The sequence below is a fragment of the Nestor notabilis genome, unplaced genomic scaffold (genome assembly GCF_000696875.1).
Source record: "Nestor notabilis isolate BGI_N333 unplaced genomic scaffold, ASM69687v1 scaffold6727, whole genome shotgun sequence".
Taxonomy (NCBI): domain Eukaryota; kingdom Metazoa; phylum Chordata; class Aves; order Psittaciformes; family Psittacidae; genus Nestor; species Nestor notabilis.
The window spans coordinates 19,765-40,488 of NW_009937742.1; the positions used below are offsets into that span (position 1 = coordinate 19,765).

General features: G+C 38.2%; 1 protein-coding gene across 1 annotated transcript in view; it reads right to left on the reverse strand.

Annotated features, from left to right (window-relative positions):
• Nucleotides 1-19,053, reverse strand: part of GPCPD1 (glycerophosphocholine phosphodiesterase GDE1 homolog (S. cerevisiae)) — a 36,060-nt gene extending 17,007 nt beyond the window's left edge. Inside the window, 11 exon segments of the mRNA XM_010018977.1 lie at nucleotides 1,200-1,254; nucleotides 1,492-1,624; nucleotides 1,713-1,771; nucleotides 1,773-1,870; nucleotides 2,971-3,217; nucleotides 5,669-5,792; nucleotides 7,038-7,079; nucleotides 8,897-8,972; nucleotides 15,543-15,627; nucleotides 16,481-16,565; nucleotides 19,005-19,053. Of these exon segments, the coding sequence (XP_010017279.1) occupies nucleotides 1,200-1,254; nucleotides 1,492-1,624; nucleotides 1,713-1,771; nucleotides 1,773-1,870; nucleotides 2,971-3,217; nucleotides 5,669-5,792; nucleotides 7,038-7,079; nucleotides 8,897-8,972; nucleotides 15,543-15,627; nucleotides 16,481-16,565; nucleotides 19,005-19,053 (1,053 nt within the window).
• Between the last annotated feature and the right edge of the window lie 1,671 nt (nucleotides 19,054-20,724).

A 20,724-nucleotide genomic window follows, 5' to 3' on the forward strand; every position in this document is an offset into this window, starting at 1 on the left:
CCCGAATCACATAATTTAAGCAACTGAAGCTAGTATCTCCCAAACTGAAAGTCTCATCTTAGCATTTCAAGTCTTCATTGTAGCAAGCACTGAAACAAAGGATTGTTTTATTCAGAGCAGTCCTGCGGAGAAGGACCTGGGGGTAGTGGTTGATGAAAAGCTTGACATGAACTGGCTTCAGTGTGCGCTTGCAGCCCAGAAACCAACCGTATCCTGGGCTGCATCAAAAGGAGCATGATCCTGCCCCTCTATTCTGCTCTTGTGAGACCTCTCTTGGAGTATTGTGTACAGTTCTGGTGTCCTCAACATAAGAAGGACAGGGAGCTGTTGGAGCAAGTCCAGAGGAGGGCCACAAGGATGATAAGGGGGCTGGAGTACCTCCCGTATGAAGACAGGCTGGGAAAGGTGGGGCTGTTCAGCCTGGAGAAGGGAAGACTGTGTGGAGACCTCATAGCAGCCTTCCAATATCTGAAGGGAGCCTGTAAGGATGCTGGGGAGGGACTCTTCGTTAGGGACTGTAGTGGTAGGACAAGGGGGAATGGGTTTAAACTTAAAAAGGGGAAGTTTAGATTAGATATAAGGAAGAAGTTCTTCACAGTGAGGGTGATGAGGCGCTGGAATGGGTTGCCCAAGGAAGTTGTGAATGCTCCAACCCTGGACGTGTTCAAGGCCAGGCTGGACAGAGCCTTGGGCAACATAGTTTAGTGTGTGGTGTCCCTGCTCATGGCAGGGGGGTTGGAACTAGATGATCTTAAGGTCCTTTCCAACCCAAACCATTCTACAATTCTAACAGCTCAGCTCCCAAATCTCATTTTTGGACACCAGTTTTAGGTACTCAGCAGCCCCTGAGCAAGACCTTTGCTACCCGAGAGTATGCCAAGAGATCCAGCAGAGCCAAATTTTTCTAATTCATCCAAAATTATTCCAACCCTATGTCTCTGCAGGACTGAGATTAAAATTTTGCCTGTATTAAAACACCACCAGAAAAATATTACATAGAAGTTTAGATTTTTTTGAGGACCTTGAGAATGAGAGTCTAACCTAGCTATTTCTTCCCTTCCTCACTCTCTCTCAAGAAATTTCCATGGTGATTTGATGTAATTTTATCAGTATCATTAGCATTCATTGTATTGAATAATGGAAAGCAAGCATACAAGCTAAGCTAGTTTTAACTATACAAATATTAGGTGAGTACATACATGACTAGCAGCATTCCTCAGAGAGGCAATAGTGTTCTCTTGAACTTTAGCAAGCCTGAAACAAAAGCAAAGGAAAAGATTTTATTAGAGGGTAGCATAGCACAAAAGTCCATTGAAACAACAAATACAAATCAAAGTTTCTATTTTAGAGAGCACCCATATCTGATATTGAAGTTACTTAAATGATTATGGGTTGTAGCATTTTGTTTTAAATTGTCCGCTTCTTCAGTTGATGTCACTGAAACTAAACTGAACAAAATCCACCCCCAGATTAAAATGCAAATGAACTTACTTAGCTGTTGTTGTAGAATTGCCTGCTCCTCTGTGTCCAACATCTAGGGTTGTTCTTGGTTTCCAATACTTTGCATAGGAAGCCTCCATATCACACGTGTATCCCTGGATTGGCTTAATAATTATGTAGTCCACTAAAAGAAAAATAAAAATGCTTCACATGTCAATACATAACTTTACGTGGAGTCATCCATTATCTACATCTGTTTGCATCAACTCTACCTCTAACTTTTCCAATTGTCTTCCTTGGATTTCTGCTCATAATAGCAAGTGTAAGAATTAAAAATTCCGAGTTCTGCAAGTGTGGATGACAGGAGGCAGGCAGAACCTACGTGACCTGGAAGAACATCACCTTGTACTACTTTCTCACTTAAATCTTCCTGAAACAAAACAAAGCAAAAAACCATCTACTGTTATATGAGGGTGAGAATTCTGAACAAACTCTTCTTCCTTTCTCCTCAGATACATATATATATATATACACACACACAGGCACTCATGCAACAGAAATGTCTTGTGTTACAGAAAACACTAACTTCAGGCTAAAAATTGTTTAAGACCATGTTCCAAATTGCTATCAGAAATATGAAATTGTTGATGGAAGTCTACAAAACTCACATACAATTGTCTTTGAAAACCCTTAGAGTTGATAAGCTTTCCACATCAAAACTGCATGCATGGAATAGTCCATCTTCTTAAAAGCCCAAGTCATATTTACAAAAAAGATGAACTGGAATAATACATATGCTTAAAACAACACTGCATTCATTTGTAGGGAAGGAGAAGGGCAACTAACATGCAGAACATGCACCTGACCATAGTCAAGCTCAGAAACTATGTAGCCACTTTATAATTACAAGCCTAAGTGATCTTAAGGGTATTTTTAGACAAAGAGACAATCTTTTATCTTAAATCTTTTTTATCAGCTTAAAACTGTCTTCTGTGTAAACAGTATGAAGAGACAAGAGATGTTTTATTTTTAAAAGGACTTTGAATATTCAGATATTTCGGGGGGAAAAAAATAGAGTGCAACATAACAGAAGCAGTAGTGAGAATCTGCAACTATCCAGTTTCAATTTGCACTATTTAGTTCAGAGAAATCTCTTGTTTATAACTTAAAAATAATTGTGACGTAACTAGTTCATATACAAATTCTTCAGGTTCAAGAAGGATAAGCAAAACTTGGTAAAGGATAAAAATCAAGCCAACTTAACTACACGCAGTACTACACACCAAGATTTAACTCTAATTTGTACTGACTTCTCAACAAGCAGAAAATGCAAAACTTTCTATGCCCTGTCAAGCAGGCTCACAAAACCCTTCTGCAAAACAGGGTAGTAGCCAATAGACTCATAACTTGTTTACAAAAGTCCAAAAGATCAAGGTATCAGGCAACAGCCCAATCCCCAACAGTGAAGTCTTCATGGTAATTTAACTCCCAAAGGCAGACTTGAGTTGCTTCATGGTGGTAGAGACATACCTCAAAAAAATCAAAGATTAATTCCAAGTTATCAGGCTCCATGGTTTGTATTGTGTATTCTATCCATCGATCCGGCTGCAAAGCATAGCCACAGTCTGGCTGAGAGTGTCGACATTTGTATTCGTTGTTACTTATTAAAGAGAACTCCACAGTGTTTGCCATTTTCTGAGGGACAGTAGGGGAAGTTTTCTCTTGACCCTCTTCATCATCCTCATCTTCCTCTAGGCCTTCTAGAGTCAATTTTACTCTACTCAACCAGAAACACAAAACAAATGGTTAAGTCACAAGAGCATCTTTGGAAACACTAGAGAATTAGAAAGAAGCTTGAACAGAAGTTCATACAACACAAGATTTCTTCTCAACACCACCATCTACAGGACAGCACTGTATGCAGTGGGCCCTCACAAGAGTCAGTTTGCAGATGTTGTCTATATATTATTTTAGTTATAAGTGCTCGAGTCACTTCTGAAACTGGAACTTGGGTAAATGTGAAAATTGCACTAATGGTCTGAGAAGCAGCACTCCAAACACAATCTGTCCTCCCTATTTGGCAGCCTTTCTCCGCAGACTGACACCCATAATGCCAAAAAGCTAAAGAAAAGCACTGAAAATAGCAGCAATTCCCAAGATCAATATCTGAATGCTGGTGGCTGCTGGTAAGTGCACACACACAAGCTTAAGTCTCTCTGAAGACCAGTAAGGCAGATAAATGTATTCTATTAGGCATAAATAAGATAGTCTATAATGATCAGTAAGTCCCCTGAGAAATCCTAAATGATCATTTAAAAGTAAACTGAATGCAATTTCTGAAAAATCCTGGACTGACTGGAATAAGCCTCTCTGTAAGACTCAGAATTCATTATTATACAGAGCAAACCTTCCACACAGAATGAATTATTCCAGTGATGGAAGCATATGAGTAATCCAAATTCCTTTCTGAATCATCTAAGTAGCAGATGGAATAAAGAGTTATTTAGTAAGATGTTAATTCACTAGTAGATTATCTAGTTAGACTTAGTCTAACTAATCTAGTTAGTTAGATTCCAATTCACTACTAAAATAGAAGTTATATCTCAAAGAAACAGTTACAATCATAGAAATCCTGTATACCAAGTCCACATTCTTAATATCCTTTTACAAAATAAAAAGAAGCCCCAACATAGATGGTCCACAACATAGATGGTGACACGGCCATAGCAAGTGACAGTCACAAAAAGTACCTGGGCAGATCTAACTTTTTAGGTAGAATGTGGAGAACAGATTGTCTAGTAACACATCCAGCTTATCAAGTTTGGATTTCAAACATCTAATTTAGACAAGGATCAGGCTTGAGAGATAGCTCTCTCTACCTGCTGGCTGTAACACAGAGGGAAAAAACTGCAAAGAAACTCCTGTTTCTGGAGAACAGGACATAAGTATTAATTACCACTGAAGGATGCTGCATTAAGTAAACATTCCCTTCACTGGGAGCTGGGCAGGAAGTCAAGTGTCAGACCATCAAAAGAAGGGACACAGTATAGAAGTAACTCCCACAAAGACAGCAGCCTTCAGATCTCAGAAATTCAATAGGGGAAGGAGATCATAGAATCACAGAATGGTTTGGATTGAAACGGACCTTAAGATCATCTAGTTCCAATCCCCCTGCCATGAGTAGGGACGCCTCACACTAGACCATGTCACCCAAGGCTCTGTCCTACCTGGCCTTGAACACCTCCAGGGATGTAGCATTTACCGCTTCTTTGGACAACCCATTCCAGTGCCTCACTAGCCTCACAGTAAAGAACTTCTTCCTTATATCTAATCTAAACTTCCCCTTTTTAAGTTTAAACCCCTTACCCCTTGTCCTAGCGCTACAGTCCCTAACGAAGAGTCCCTTCCCAACATCTTTATAGGCCCCTTTTAGACACTGGAAGGCTGCTATGAGGTCTCCACGCAGCTTCCCTTCTCCAGGCTGAACAGCCCCACCTTTCCCAGCCTGTCTTCATACAGGAGGTGCTCCAGTCCTCTTATCATCCTTGTGGCCCTCCTCTGGACTTGCTCCAACAGCTCCCTGTCCTTCTTAATGTTGAGGACACCAGAACTGGACACAATACTCCAAGTGAGGTCTCACAAGAGCAGAGTAGAGGGGTAGGATCACGTCCTTTGACCTGCTGGTCACACTTCTTTTGATGCAGCCCAGGATACGGTTGGCTTTCTGGGCTGCAAGCACACACTGAAGCCAGTTCATGTCAAGCTTTTCATCAACCACCACCCCCAAGTCCTTCTCCACAAGGCTGCTCTGAATCTCTTCTCCGCCCAACCTGTAGCTGTGCCTGGGATTGCCCCAACCCAGGTGTAGATCCTTGCACTTTGCTATGCTGAACTTTATGAGGTTGGCACTGGCCCACCTCTCAAGTGTGTCAAGGTCCCTCTGGACAGCATCCCTTCCCTCCAGTGTATCAACCGAACCATACAGCTTAATATCATCAGCAAACTCACTCAAGGTGCACTCAATCCCACTGTCCAGCACTGATATAATGTTATCACTTTCATTTTTTTTTTTTTTTTACATAGTGCTCAAATACTTGGTAATTGGCCTGATCGTAGCTTCTTATTAGCAACCAAAAATTAATTTAAAGGCCACCTTAAGTAAAAAAGCAGCACTAGTACCGACACAGAACATGAGCTAAATTGCAAACTGAGATAAGCAGACTCTTACCTGAACCTTGATGTTTTAAATTTCTTCTTAGATATCACTACAGGTGGTTTCTCAGAATAATGCAGGCGTAATCTTATTTCTGTTTGACATGTCAGCCACCCAGTATCCACAGTTTCAATACCATCTAGCAAAAATTCAACAAAAAGTAGAAGACTTTAATAACTTATTTTAGGGAGATCTATCAGTTTAATATACAAAAAATATAAATACAGTTCTGACACCATCTTCTAGACAATCCTCCTTATCACCTGCCTTATTCGATAGTATTTCCAGAGCATATTTTGAGTGCATCCTTCCACCTGTCTTTTCTGAACTACCCAGAACAGATCCTGCAGGTTTTTGCTGGCTTTAAAGGCGATTAAATAGGAACAATGATCCCTGCCAGCTTCACATGTAAACTAACTGCAGGAGAGCACTAAGTATTCCAGTGTTAGTTTTATTTATGGTATCAAGGTCTAAATCTCCAAAGGTAGACATAACATTCCCTTATCCTGGGATCTCTCAAAACATGGAATAACACTGACAGAAAGTCTGAAGATTCACATGCAACTGGAGACTCCCCATTTCTACTGAGAAACAGTGTCAAATTAGCTCATGATAACCACTGCTAGTAACACAGTGTAAGTCTGCAGGATAGGATATAACAATAGATATGATGGGGAAACAAAGCATGGAGCAGAATCCTCAACCTCACCATTAGGACAAAGAAAGCCTGTAAGCAGGATGTCCAGAAAGCGTAAGCTGCCAGTCGAGGTGCTGGAGCTAACCCCGCAGTTTTGAAGAGTTCCTAGGAAAGCTTATCATTCAGTGACGATATGAAGAAAAATGGAGAAGCTTTAAGGGCAGTATGAGACATGACAGAGTTACCTCAGGCACCACAGAATTAAGCGTTAAGTAAGAGGTGGGTTAGAACTGCCAAAAATGAGACGTATGCACACACAAGAACATGAGGTTTAAGCTTATGAGAGGTTTTGGCAGTTATGTGGCTAACTGAAGAGGCAGATTGTGCACATTGAGTGTAAGTGATAATATTTCTGTAGGCAAGAGTCTTATTTCTAGGGCTAGGTTTTAGAAGAAAGCTAAGTCTATTCTGTATTTCCAAATATACATGCTCATGATCTAGTGTGCAAATTTCAACACCAGCATACTGGCAATATTTAAACTCTTCCTAGCAGCCTTTCATTAACATTAGAAAGGTTTACAGCCCGAGTATGAATTCGCAAATTCTAGATAAGAAAATAACCACATAAGCAGAGAAAACAATCACAGGCAATTCCTGTCAAAACTTTGTATTTCAAATATTTTTCGACTATAGAATTTTTAAAATTAAATACGTGGTTAAGAGTAAAGGTCAAGATATCCCACTTACTACAGATTCCAAAGTGGCCGTCGTCAATAGAAATTTCATTTTCTAGAATTAAAAGGAGGGAAACAGAATGAAAGAAATTAAATTGTATTCACATTATAAAGAATCACTTCCAAGTTATATTAACTGTACTTTTCCACTTCACTTAAAGTATAACTAATAAAAAGTAGGAAAACTGAAACAGATGAAAAGCATGTTTACTGCAACCATCTGTAAAGCTTTTTCCTAATTTATGCCTTTTTTTTTTTAGTTTCTGCAAGGAAAAACAATCAACGCAAAAGATGCCAAGACACTTTACCTACAGTTACCTGAACTGAGAAAAGTAAGGAGGCTGCATCATTTCCTAGTTTGCTGCAGTATTTTGACGATATCTACATCCTACTAGAATCTAAGATGCTTTTCTTATTAGTGTCAAAGACATTTAAGCTTCTTGCAAGCATACAAGAAAGCTGTCCTCCTGCCCTCCTGCACATTTATAGCTAAAGCTTCTAAATCAATTAAAATGCTTATTCTGTCCACATGACAGAAACCAACCTAAGATGAAATATTTAAACCACTTATTTCACACTTGCTTTTATCCTTACCCTCTCCAAAGTTTTAGTAACTGAAATCTTAAGGCACTAAGTAAATTCACCAGCATTAACAGAATTGCCTTAGTCTAAAACTACAGATTTCTCAAAACATAAATCTTAACAAAAACTTGTCTCTATAGCCATTAATCCCATCTTTTTCTAAGAAGAATCATGGGCCTGACCTCTATTTTTAATAACCACAAGCAACAATTCAGGATAGTAACGACCAAGTACTAACATTCTGGGTTTGCTGCACTTTCTTAAAGAGTGCTTATGAAGCACTGGGTATTTCTTAGGGGAAAATTCCTAACTGTTTGGAATGAATTTAACTGAATTTAGAGATAAAGTCTAGATCCTAACAGAGGGTAGTCTGCCTCCCTAATCAGTTACTGACAAATACAGAAACAACCTTGTTGCAGGAATAGAAACACAACTAATTCAATTGAAAAAAAATAATTAAGGGGCAGGGAAATTATCATGATACTATTCATGTTTAACAAGCAGTTTCTTCGATACCACCTTCTCTCTAGAAGACATTTTTTCACTGCATCAGAAAGTACTTAACAGATATGAACTCCTAAGTATGGGGGGAATACCAGGTTTTTTATATCCTAGGCGCATAAAACATGCCATCCCATAGCACCACAAGAAATGTCGATTACAAGCTACATTCAAAGGTTATACCAGTCACTCTTAAAAACCATACTTTTCCCCTGTACAGAAAAGCGTTAGGAACTTGTATGCAAGTCCGCATGCCACCTTTTCTTCCAGCAAAATAAATTGCTGGGTATTTAAACTCATTCATGTTTCTGTTTAAATTAATCCATTTACTTAAAAGAAGCCTAATTAAGAATTTTTGCCTTAAAATTTCACTAATGAAATAGTAGTTAAATAAAGACAGCAGTGACTTCACACCCTCCCCCTCCCCACATGTTCTCTGAAAAAATAATATGGATCCTTAGTCTCAAAGAATTAAACTTACAGAAAATTAATCCAATTCCAAATTAGAAAAAAAAAAAAGGGGGGGGGGGGGGGGAAAACCAAACCCAATCCACATTATCTTAAGGATGGCAGAAAAGAGCTTCACATCCCCTCCATTTTTAAGCCATTTATTTTTATATATATTTTTTGAGAGTAAGGCCCATGTTGCACAAAGAAAAAGTTTATACTTTGAAAACATTCATAAAGTTACGTATTTTAAAACTATAGTTATCAATGCCTCTAAATCAATGTGCAGCATATCAGCAATCTTATGCATATGCCTCAAACAGATGCAGTTGATGCCCATACCTAAAGGGGTAATTGATCGTGGTTGTAGATGAGTCTCCCACGTGTGAACTATGACTTCGCAGGGACCATCGATAGTCTGTAATTTAAAAGTTAAATGTCTGCAATAATTTCTTTTGTTATATCTGATTTTCTACCCATGAAGCTGTTTGGGATGGTTGTGAACTAAACTTACAGATTTAAGAAAGAAAAAGTAGGAGAAAGAAAAAGAGACGGGGGGACAAAGAGAGAGAATGAAAGAGAAAGAAAGAAAATAGATCAGGCTTGTTTCTTACCCCTGCAACTGCTGATGACACTACCTGATGCGTCAGGCATACATACGACAAAACTTGTGACAAAGTCTGACAGGGTGGAGAATTAAAGTTATTAAATCTTTATTGCTTACAGCTACTCCACTGGACTACTTTAGCTTCCTTCAGATACAAAAAGCCCCAGAGGGTCTCTGAAGTCATTCAGCATGCTTGCTTTTTTCTTAAGATACTACAGCAAAAATTCATGAAAAAAAACCCCCATATCCCACATTTCTAATTCCAAACATCACTCAGCATCTACTCATGCAGTTAACAGTTGCAGAGGCGGGTTCTCCCTCAAAATTGGCTTGACGAATTCAAAGTCTGTAAAGCACCGTTACTTCATTTGTGGTACAGAAGAGCAAATTATTTGCCATCTAATTAAAACATAAATACTTGATCCAGTCAGCCAGCAGTGAAGCCCCTGCTGTCTATTCCATCTGAAGCAAGGTAAATTAAGATTCTTCCACCAAAAAAAAGAATTACTGTCCCTCAAAAGACTACATTTGTTGACAGACATAGCCAAGACTCAGATTGGTATTCAGAACAGTAACTTAATCTCTTCTTTCAGAACAATTAAGTTTGAAATAGCTTTCTAGGAAAAAGAATTTTAGGTAACCACTGGCCAAGAACAGAAAGAACATGTCTGATTCCCAGCTCAGTCACCCCGAGACATTTCTCTTAACAGTGTGTGGTTGCTACTATCTGTCACAAGAACCACTGTCAAATAGCTGCAGAGTTTCTCATTTTGATGTTTTGTGCCTAAGTGACTCTTATTTCCAAAAAGAGTTGCTACTAGCACCAGAGTCATATAAGCTTCAATGCCAACTTATCCCAGTACTTCGGGTTCCTGTTTAACTAGATTTCAGATCAACAGAGACTTTGAGACAAACTTCAAACTCAGCAGTGTAATTACACAGTACTATAATGCTTTGTTATCTTAAAAATCACTGAATCAATTCTTTAGTAGCAGATAGGATTTCTCAACATGTATCAAACACATTTAATCTACTCTGGTTTTGATGAGTTAATAGCAAACACCAAATACTTAAAAACTACTCAACAAATAGATGGGTTTGCTCTGTCTTACCTAAAAGCAATTCATTTTTTCTAAAGAATTCAGAGACATCCATACTTAAGGGTCACGTCAGAATAAAATACATAAAGTCATGCTTTAAAGATAGAATGCATGTAAATATGAACAAAATAAGATGATAGTGTTGTTCTCAATTCCTGTTATAGGGCAGTTTTAATTCCCATCCTCTCACTGCTGCCACAATGATCACTTTCATGGACTTCTAGAAAAGTAAATAATAAGAAGCTTCTTTCCCCTTTTTCCACAGAAATCCACATGTGAATGTCACAATTTCTGTTCCTGAAGGTGAAACCTGTGTTTGCCAGCAGGGAGGATATAATTTCCTAACACCATACAGGCCTGCAAGCTCTCCAACACCAACTCCCATGAACACCTACAGAACTTGTGCTTGTGAACCTGGGGAATGCAAATCTGCCCTAACACAGATTAAGCAGTTCCCTTCAAAAAGTAAGCAAAGGTTTTTCCTTGTAGAAACTCCCAACCTACTGTGTTAAAATTAGAATACCAGGTTGTTTCTTATGCTACTGTTAATGTTCATTTTAATTTTAGGTTCTAAAACTATGAATGAGAATACAAGTAACATTATCCCAACAATAAGACCAACATGCTGGATACATGCAGCAAAATTTCATCCCCTGAAAGGAATACAGCGGTCTGATTAGACAGTCCCCAACACGACAGGGATGTTGACCTGCTTGAGTGAGTCCAGAGGAGGCTACAAAGATGATCAGGGGGCTGGACCTCTGCTATGGAGACAGGGTGAGAGAGCTGGGCTTGTTCAGCCTGGAGAAGAGAAGGCTCTGGGGAAACCTTGTAACAGTCTTCCAATACCTAAAGGGAGCCTACAGGAGATCTGGAGAGGGACTTTTTACAAGGGCATGTAGTAACAGGACAAAGGGGAATGGCTTTAAACTGACAGAGGGGAGATTGAGATGAGCTCTTAGGCAGAAGTTCTTCCCTGTGAGGGTGCTGAGGCACTGGCATAGGTTGCCCAGAGAAACTGTGGCTGCCCCATCCCTGGCAGAGGGGTTGGAACTAGATGAGTTTAAGTCTCCTTCCAGCCCAAACCATTCTGTGATTCTATGACTTAATCCCAGAAACCCACAAACACTTTCTACACTAAAAAAAGCCAAGGAAACCACCTGGAAAAAAAGGGCACTGGATTAGAGAACAGGCACAGATGTGACTGTGAGGCCTCTTGCAATCCCTGTTCAACCCATCTTGGTGTTTATAGGTGTTTAAATAATGTTTTAATCCCATGTAACAGAAGCCAGCGTTAAAATGAGGTTAAAATCTGACATAATTTCAGTGCCATATCCTGACCACATCTGAACAACAGCCCAGTTCAGATCAGCCTGGAGCAGAAGTTAACAATGTGTCATCAGTGGCCATAGTATGGTAAGGTTACCTGAAGAGTCAGCCTCTGCTAGGACAGTTTCAAAAGGCCAATCCAAATCAAGCATTTGAGTGGGCAGTAGTCCAAGATTATAGTAAGGGGCACTGTATGGTATGGATCTCTCTCTACTAGAATACAGATTTTTCTTTATAAAGCAAATATGTAAAAAATAACGTTGCTTGATTTGTATTTAGCTGAGCATCTGATGCAATTTTAAAGCTCTTAAAGGACTTTCAAGAATTTTCTTCCATGAAGTGCTTGTGTTCTCAGTACAATTAAAACATAAAAGCACTTCGGTAGATGTTTAAATTGTACTTCAGGAGGCCAGTTCCAAACTTCATGATCCAAAGCAACATAACAGAGTAGGCATTAGGGAAAACAAAATATGATGTTAAGAACACTACCCAGCTACTTTTATCCAACTGCACTTCTTAAAACTATGTGTCAAGAATATTAACCTACTTCAAGAACATGAAACAGCCAAGTGAATTACACTGAACTGCCAGTGAAGGATTTCTGACAAAAATCTCTCTGGGTTTCTGTACCATGTAAGAGACAATAATTAAGCACAAAACCAAACCATCAACCAAAGTCATTCAGCCATCATAACTAACTTTGTAAGGCAACAGCACATATAAGCCACCTGCCAGGAAGCTCTGAGCTAAATAGAGATTTTTTTAGCTCTAGTATTTCTGAGAACAGTTTAACACACAGCCTGCTATCTCAGTACATCACAGCAGAGGTGTTCCTTTGTTACTATCAGGTTAATGGGTTACTAGTCTAGCAAAAGCTTTTCTAAGGCATTCTGATATTAAAGAAATTACTGAGTGTAGACCTAAGTTTCACCTTTATTACTATATTCCATGCACTAAACGCATTCGATTTATTTACATTTCAGAAAATGTAAATTTAAGCCTCATTTGAAACCTCTATAATTAAGCAATAATCCCACAAGTGTGAAAAACGTTCACAATCTACTTTTAATAGTCCTGCTACATGCATGGATAGCTTAGTTATTTCACACTTCCCTTGAAATAAACCATCTAAACTTACATGCTTATTTAATGTTGGAAAAATAAACATAGAACACAGCTTAATGAGTAAGGTATGTATTTACCTTACTAAAGTCTTCAAAGATGCACGATGCAAACAATACATATGAAAACATTCTTCTAAAGCATGCAGTATACAGAAGACTTAAATTCCACATAAGGGGTATTTGGTGTGTCTCACACCCCACACACACCCCCAGCAGACAGTATGTGTAGAATAAATTATGGGAATATCTTCACAATAAGGTAAGTGGTACTGGACTATGTTTAAGGAACAAACAAACCTCAAGCAAAACAGTTTAAACTACCATCTTATTTCATCAAGTGAATGTATTTACTTTTAAAATGCTTAAGATAAGTTATAATTAACATGCTTACAATATAGTAAAAGCTCTTGATATGCAGGAGCAATGACTTGCACCAATTTTATAGCAAAATGCTCTTTGTATATACACTCATTTACACAAAAATTCTACAAATTTCACTATATTAAGTAAAAAATTTATGTAAGCACAATCATGTTAATACTGAAGGGCTTCAGTGCAAATGAACTAAACTGCCCATCACATTGTACTATCTTTCAAACAAAATAATTTAATAGAGATTACTCTTAAAGGGAGATGAGGAAAATACTTTCCTATTTGTTATGGTGAGGGATTTTTTTCTCCAAAAAAATGTGATTATATTTATTTTCACATCTAGTCTGTAGCAATATTTTGAATAATATGAGAACTATTTCTCTGTATCTATGTATGTATGTATGTAACTATGTATCACCCCCAGCTTTGCCACCATATCCATCTCAAGCATCCTCAAAGACACAATTGATCTGGAAAGAAGGAAACACTAGCTTCAACTGGATACATCTTCAGCATGATTTATTCAATTGTGGTGTCAATTCCATATATTCTGACTTTAACATATTTAAGACTATCCAGAATAATTTTACTTAGAAGTACCTTTTCCTTATCAGAGTTGTTAATGCTGAAGTCCTCCATACAGTGTCTCATTTGCACTATACTGTGCATTATATTTCTGTTAGAACTAAGGGATCCTTTTTCATTGTTCCTCTAAAAATTTACAAAAAGAGGAAGAAAACATTGTAGCTGGAATTCTCTTCTTCGGAAGACTTTGTGTTATAAGAAATAAAGCCCTATGTACTTAACAGGTACAGGCTAGACACCACTAAATGGATAACCATTTACCCTGGCATTTCACATTTTGTTTTGCAGGGTGGTTTTCTTTTTTGCTCCTTTTTATACATAGTAGCTCTTTACGCTGTATTCCATAAAATTTATACTTACCTTGGCAGACTCTGCATCACACGGTACATAAAGCGTGCACGATACAGAGCACCTACTTAAAGAAACACACTCACCAATACATATTGTAAGCTTTTTCAAATGTTAAAACAGAAATTGTGTTGTCTATGAGCATGTTTTCTGCCCATCTGTTCTCACTAAGCATGCTTTTTCTAGTGTGCTATTGCTTACATTTTAAACTTACAGGCATCTGTGAAAAACGTAAGAGCTGGTAGGTTGCAAGAACTGATCTACTTTTGGCCTCAGAAAAAGAAATCTATTATTGGCCTTCCCTTCTTTTGCCTCAGAATAACAACTTAAACATCAGTTTCAGATTAGACTATTTTCACATGCCATAATGAAAGACAGAATCGTGTTTCATTTAAAATTAGTATCCTTCACAGAGATGATACCTTTGTCAAATATTTTTTTCAGTGAAAGAAAGGCTAGTCCAGCTGACACACACTTACACTCTTGACAGTAATTTAAAATACACAGAAGGTATAGACCAATGATTCTATAACTTCTTTGCATATATAGCTACAGCCTTCATAATCCCAATTTCAATGAAGAACTAAGGCCCAGGGTAAATAGCTACAGGATATTAATAGAGTAAGAAATACAGCAAAGATAGCTTTAAATGGGTTATTTCTTACCATTTTTACTTGTTATTAATAAAACCAATTACAGAGTAGTGCTTATTTTCCCAACTTAGTCCAACTCTTTTTCTGGATGCAGTCTCATCCCTACTCTGAAGGGTAAGTAGTCTGAATCATACTTACCCAGTATAATTGTCACAGACCAGAAGACTAACACATACATTCAACTCACATGCAACTCTGACATCAGTACCTGTAAAACCACAGGTGGGTCTGTCTCCTGGGTTCCCCCTCACCTCAGTCATGCAAATACCTATATACAAACCTAGACAAAACACTGGGATGCCCCATTCCTTGTTTCACCTTTTCACTCCAAGAGATTAACACAGGTTAATTATGCAGCACAAAAGCTAGTTAATACTTCTCATGCTTCACCACAAAAATTCCACAGTAGTTTTCAAATCTGTAGCAGATTTGGCAAATTTAAATCCACCTGCTTACATTAACTATTTTTCTCTTGCTATCACTTACTTCTGTGTTAGAGATCCTTACCCTGCTGAAGTCCATATTCAATTATAAATGTACAAGTTGTTATAGCCATACTACAACTAATGAGAACTTCACCGTATCACTTCATCTTTATAACCATGTCAGGCATTTCACTATCACTGCAATTTTTAACACATTAACACTGGTAAAAGAGAGAAGACAATTTAACAAAAATAATGGCATATGGTCATGTATTACCAGAAGTGAACTGCTTGTATTTCCACAAGTGCTTTAATGTTTCATATGTTGCAATTTAAGATTTCTTTCTAAAAACTCAAGTTTAACTCAGAAAATCCTTTTTACTTCAAATAAGGGAATTTTTTTACTAGGGATGAGCCAACTTAAAATAGAAAAGGTTGTACATACCTTAGGTTCTAGGAAGTACCCTTTAAAATAACGATAACAAACAGGAACTCCTCTAGGAAGTGCTACAGTGGTTTTCCATAATTCACTGTGGGGGAAAAAAAAAAAAACCAAGAACAAAACAGTTTCCAAATGCAGCCTAACAGCACCTCAGACATACATCTGTCCTAAGTGATATTCTAAAATACAGTTTGGCATACTCTTGCAATAAAGATTTTTACAAGGTAACAGCCAAATATGCACAAAGTACAATAATACTTAAACTGAAATTGCACTTTCTAATCATAAGATCTGAAGTGCTCTAATGGAGCAAGAATTCTCATCCTCATTTAACAGATGGGGAAAACATGATGAAATAATCCAGGAACTCATTCAAGATCACACAGCAAGTCACTGACAGAATTATAAATACATCCTGAAAGGCCTATTTTCCTGCATCATACAAACAGTGACAGGCTGGATACCATTTTAAGAAAACACTGAATTCCACTGCTGCATTTAAACTTTCTTCTTATACAGTCATGTTTATATACACACAAACCACTTCTTCCCATCTCTTTATAGCTACAATAATGTATTGTATAGATTAAAAAAAATAAACATTATATGATTCTATAAAGGTCTCCTGTAATTTGCTGTATAATTCTGGGACTGAGAATTATCCACAGCAGTTTCTTGCTCAAAATGTCTACAACTAAACTACTGAAATATGCCAGTCACAACAGTTGAAGCATCATTTGTAACTAGAAAAGCATACTCAAGTTAAACATTTTCTTAGACACATTCCTAAACATACAAAATGTTCAAGGGCAACACGGGAATTTTACTAACAGTAAAATTTTACTCAGTATCTTACGAACTCAAAGCCAGAGTAAGTTTGCTGGTCCAGAACTCCAGCTACTTCAAAGGGAACAAATAAACACCCCCAAAACCCAACTCACTGGTCATCAGTTTGGAGGACCACTGCAAGTTGTGGATTCCAATTTCCCAAAGTACTGCAGCTCCCGCATATTGCAAAAACCTCTCCTAAAAAAACAACCCAAACAGAAGAACCCCACAATCATCATTACTCGAGCATGTATGGAATTAAGAAGTATAGCCTACATAGTCAAACTTTCAAATATTTTAAATATACACCCCAGAGACATCCATCTAAACTCCCTCTTTCTGGTTCAAAAAGGCAGAAAGGTATTTTTTCCCCCCACCCAAAACAACGGCATTTTCTTCACCATCATAAGGATCTCACTGACAGAGGAACTAGGTTTTTTTAGTTTTGAGGAAGTCCTTATGCCTCTCCAATCGTATCCATTTTTTCCAGTTATACAGGTTAATCTAGTAAGAGATATCACCAGGATTGCTTATGAAAGAAACCCTTGCAGACCCAAGAATTGGGAGGGGAGGGAAGGATTTACAAAAGCTAAGAATTAAGTAAGATAATTTGTTCCTAAAAACGGTTTACTGAAATAATTTTAGAGAACATCTTGATCTACAGTACTTTTTTTTTTAATATAAATTTTTTTTGTTCCGATTTATTGAGGGGGATTAGATTAAGCTTTTTGGATGCTCGCTGTAAGCAGACATATGCAGACAAAGACCATCTGTATATTTACTACACAATTCACTGCACACAATTGCCTAGGTCAGGTGCTTTACCTTTTTCCACTCTGTACTGAGGCATATTATGGTTTGGTTTTGCAAGGAGGAGATAAAGGGGAGAGGGAAGATCACCTAAATACCACACAGTTAGATACTAAAGAGAAGCTAAAATTCTTTTAATATCCCTTTAAAATAGCCGCATTTAGTAAACCTTAGTGTACGTGCCAGCTAAACTCTGAAGTGCCATCTAAATTATATTCCTCTTAGTAGCAGGTGGTTAGAATAGTTTTCTGGCCTTCCATTTTTAAATGAACATGGATGAACATCCAGTGAATACTTACCTCTTAAAGCACAACACACAAAAAGCAACATTTGAATAAGATGCAGTCACCCCTAAACTCACTCGGACAGTTACACTGCAAGGCTGAACCAGGATCTGTAAAACACTGCTTAAATTATCCCAGGAAAGGCACAAGTGAAATGCAGGATAAACTGCAACTGCTTTTCCGAAGGCAATTCTAAACTCAGCAGGGTTTGGTTTTGTGTTTTAAATTCAGGGGTCTTCAACTCCTCCCCTCCCCTTGCCAGGTAATCCAATGCTGCCACTGGCAGAGCTCCTTCAGCTACAGCAAAGAGGAAACTACTCCAAGGCTTCTGCCCAGTCTCAAAGTTTGCAACAGCATAGCTGATGTTGCAATCTCTCTGCTTTGGCCAGCTCTGTTGAGCAATGTATAGATAGGAGCTAGAAGCTCCAGTTTTTCTTTCCTAAGAACTAATCTTTGGCCACCTAGCAGTCTCTTGGTATGGGACTGTGTCCTAATGAAAACCTAAAGAAGTCACAGCCAGTAACCAGTGACCCTCTTCCTTCCGCTAGGATGAGGTAAAAATGAAACACTGCATGTCACAAATACATAAAAGCCTTATGTCAGTCATAACCAATGTTGTCTCCCAAAGTGGTTTGGCAAGAGGGAGTGAGTCAAAGCATTATTCCTATGCTAGTGATGCTCTTTCATCCTGCCAGTTAGCCAGGCGTTGACATCAACAGGAAGGGACAGTGATGAGAACACAGGGAGCAGGTTAGCGCTCAAGGTAAGGGTTCCTGTCTCACCAACTAGCTACTCACCATGGTGATCTTACATAATCAGTACATGACATTTCTAAATAACCTCAAATGTTGCTGTTTGTAGAACTGTTGGTAGCTCTGAAAACCTCTCTTCTCTCACAAGACTGCACCTTGCCACTGCTGCATCTCAAAGCTCTTCTTCCCAGTCGAAAGCAGCAGTATCAATATTGTCATAAGAAGCAGCAGCCTTCGGTTTCACCTCTTTATGCCATACACATGGTAAGTATTTCCAGACAATTCTCTGTAACCTGCTAGTGAGGCAGGATCCAGTTCTCCCTAATCATTTATTTTTTTGCGGACATTATCAGTACAAGAAGAAGTTACACATGCAAAGATAACTTTGTTGGTACCAGTGCCATCACAACTGTGGAAGCAACAGACTGAGAAACAGAACAGGCCAATGCACGCTTGACAAGCCCAGTTCAGAACATAAATACTCATTTCCATGGAATAAAAAGTTACAGACAGAACACTGCTTTTAAAAATAAAAATTTTGCCATCAAAATCTCTAGCATACTATGAAATTGCTGCTTGAAGAAAAAGGTAAAAACTAATTCTCAAATCTCATTTTCAAATTCCTATGTGAATTTTTTTATTAATGTATTATACAAGGATTTATTTTTATGTTTGAACTGACGTGCTCTTTTTTCCCTGAGGAAAACAGACAAGGCAGCCTTTCAACATTCACTTTTCTTCAGTTTTCTTATACACCATATAAGAAAAACGAGAAAGCACAATTTGAGTACCTGGTACTGATGGTCCTCTCACTGCAAAAGTGACTTGAGAAGAGGTCATAACTGCAGAACTTCCGTCTCAGGATGGCTGAAATCTCCTGTAGTGGGTGGAAAAAAAAACACTGCATTTCAGGAACAGTGCACTACATCCGTTGCTGTCCTAAGTAAGAGGAAACAGATCCCACCACTTATAGGGAAGTAAGCCACTAGTGATGTTACTGTGAGTGAACAGTAAGAATAGAGAAGTCTTTAAAACCAGCAGCAGCCACAAAAAACAGCATCCAGCTGTAGAAGAGACTGTTGCGACACTGGCTCGAGAAAAAGACTACTAAATCAAATACCACATGGAAGTACCACTATCATGCAGCATTCATCAGTCTTGAGATAAGATTTTTCAAAAACCTGTTTTGACTGATTTTGCTCCCAAAGAGGTAACTGGAAATTGTAATACATTTCAGTTTATGACCTTTGGAAAGCAGTAACTTCTCACTGTCTCATCTATGTTATTATTTAGCATCCTCTTCAGTATACAAGAAAGGCTTCACAGACAAGCACTACCACCTTTCTGGTGGTGTTCATCACCTTGGACTCTGCTCCCCTACCAATACTTCCAGCCTTTTACACGGAGCACCAGCAACTAGAAGCACTAAGCAGTCTTGAAAACACTGCAGCAAGAAGGGACTCCCTATAGCCAGGACAGCAGCAGGAGGATTGACCCTGCTTCAATTTTCTACCCTCCTCCAATAAACAATACCTTGATGGGGAAAAAAAAGCTGGCAGAATCCCACTCTCCCCATTACAGCAGAAACACTATTGATGTAACATATCTTTTTATATTATTTAAGAAATCATACCAAAGTCCAAGTCTGGATGTTGCTAGATTAACTGTCATCACTCAAGTATATTCCTTTGGACATGGACTACAAAATAATCATACTAATTATACGAAAAACTAACTTTGCAATGCTCTCAACTAATCCATTTCTTTATATCACCGGGGGGGGGGTGGGTGTATTTTTTGTTGTGGACTTTTCTTGGTTTTGATTTGCTTTAAACCAAACAGGTAGAACATTTTTATTGCTATTTTTGAACACGGAAGAAAGCACTTTATTAGGATAGTTTTTATTGCTATTTTTGAGCTGGAAAAAGGCACTTTATTTTAGTACAATGTTGGCCAGCAGTCCTTTGGTAACAGCTTTAATAATAATGACAAGAAAAACTAATAGCACTATAGAAAAAAAATTACCTTTCACTAGCTCTACTACAAGCCCTTGCCGTCAAAGGGCACAGGGCAGTTTAACAGAATCAAGAAAAGCTGTAGAAAGTCAGATATACCACATAGGGGGAGAAAATCTCATAATCAATGCACATCCTCCTGGGCAATCAAAGCTAGTTAGAAGATGTTTAAACATCTGCTATTTTTCTTCTGGATCTTCTCTTTCTCTCTATCTATCCCTTCTCTAACTATTGCTGCCTTTACTTTATATTCCTTTTTCTCCTCCCTTATTTCCTTCTCTCCACGTCAAGGGAGATGATTTTTCAATGCCAAAATGAGAACAAGAAAATGGCAGCAATATAGATGTTTGTGGTCACATATTCTAATTCTACATGTAATCATTTACAAGTAACATATCTGTAAATGATAAAATCCCGAACTACAGATGCTGGAAACAAACTCAATTAACAGGAATTCCATGAAGGGCACACCCATTATGAATTTTGTCACATGTGT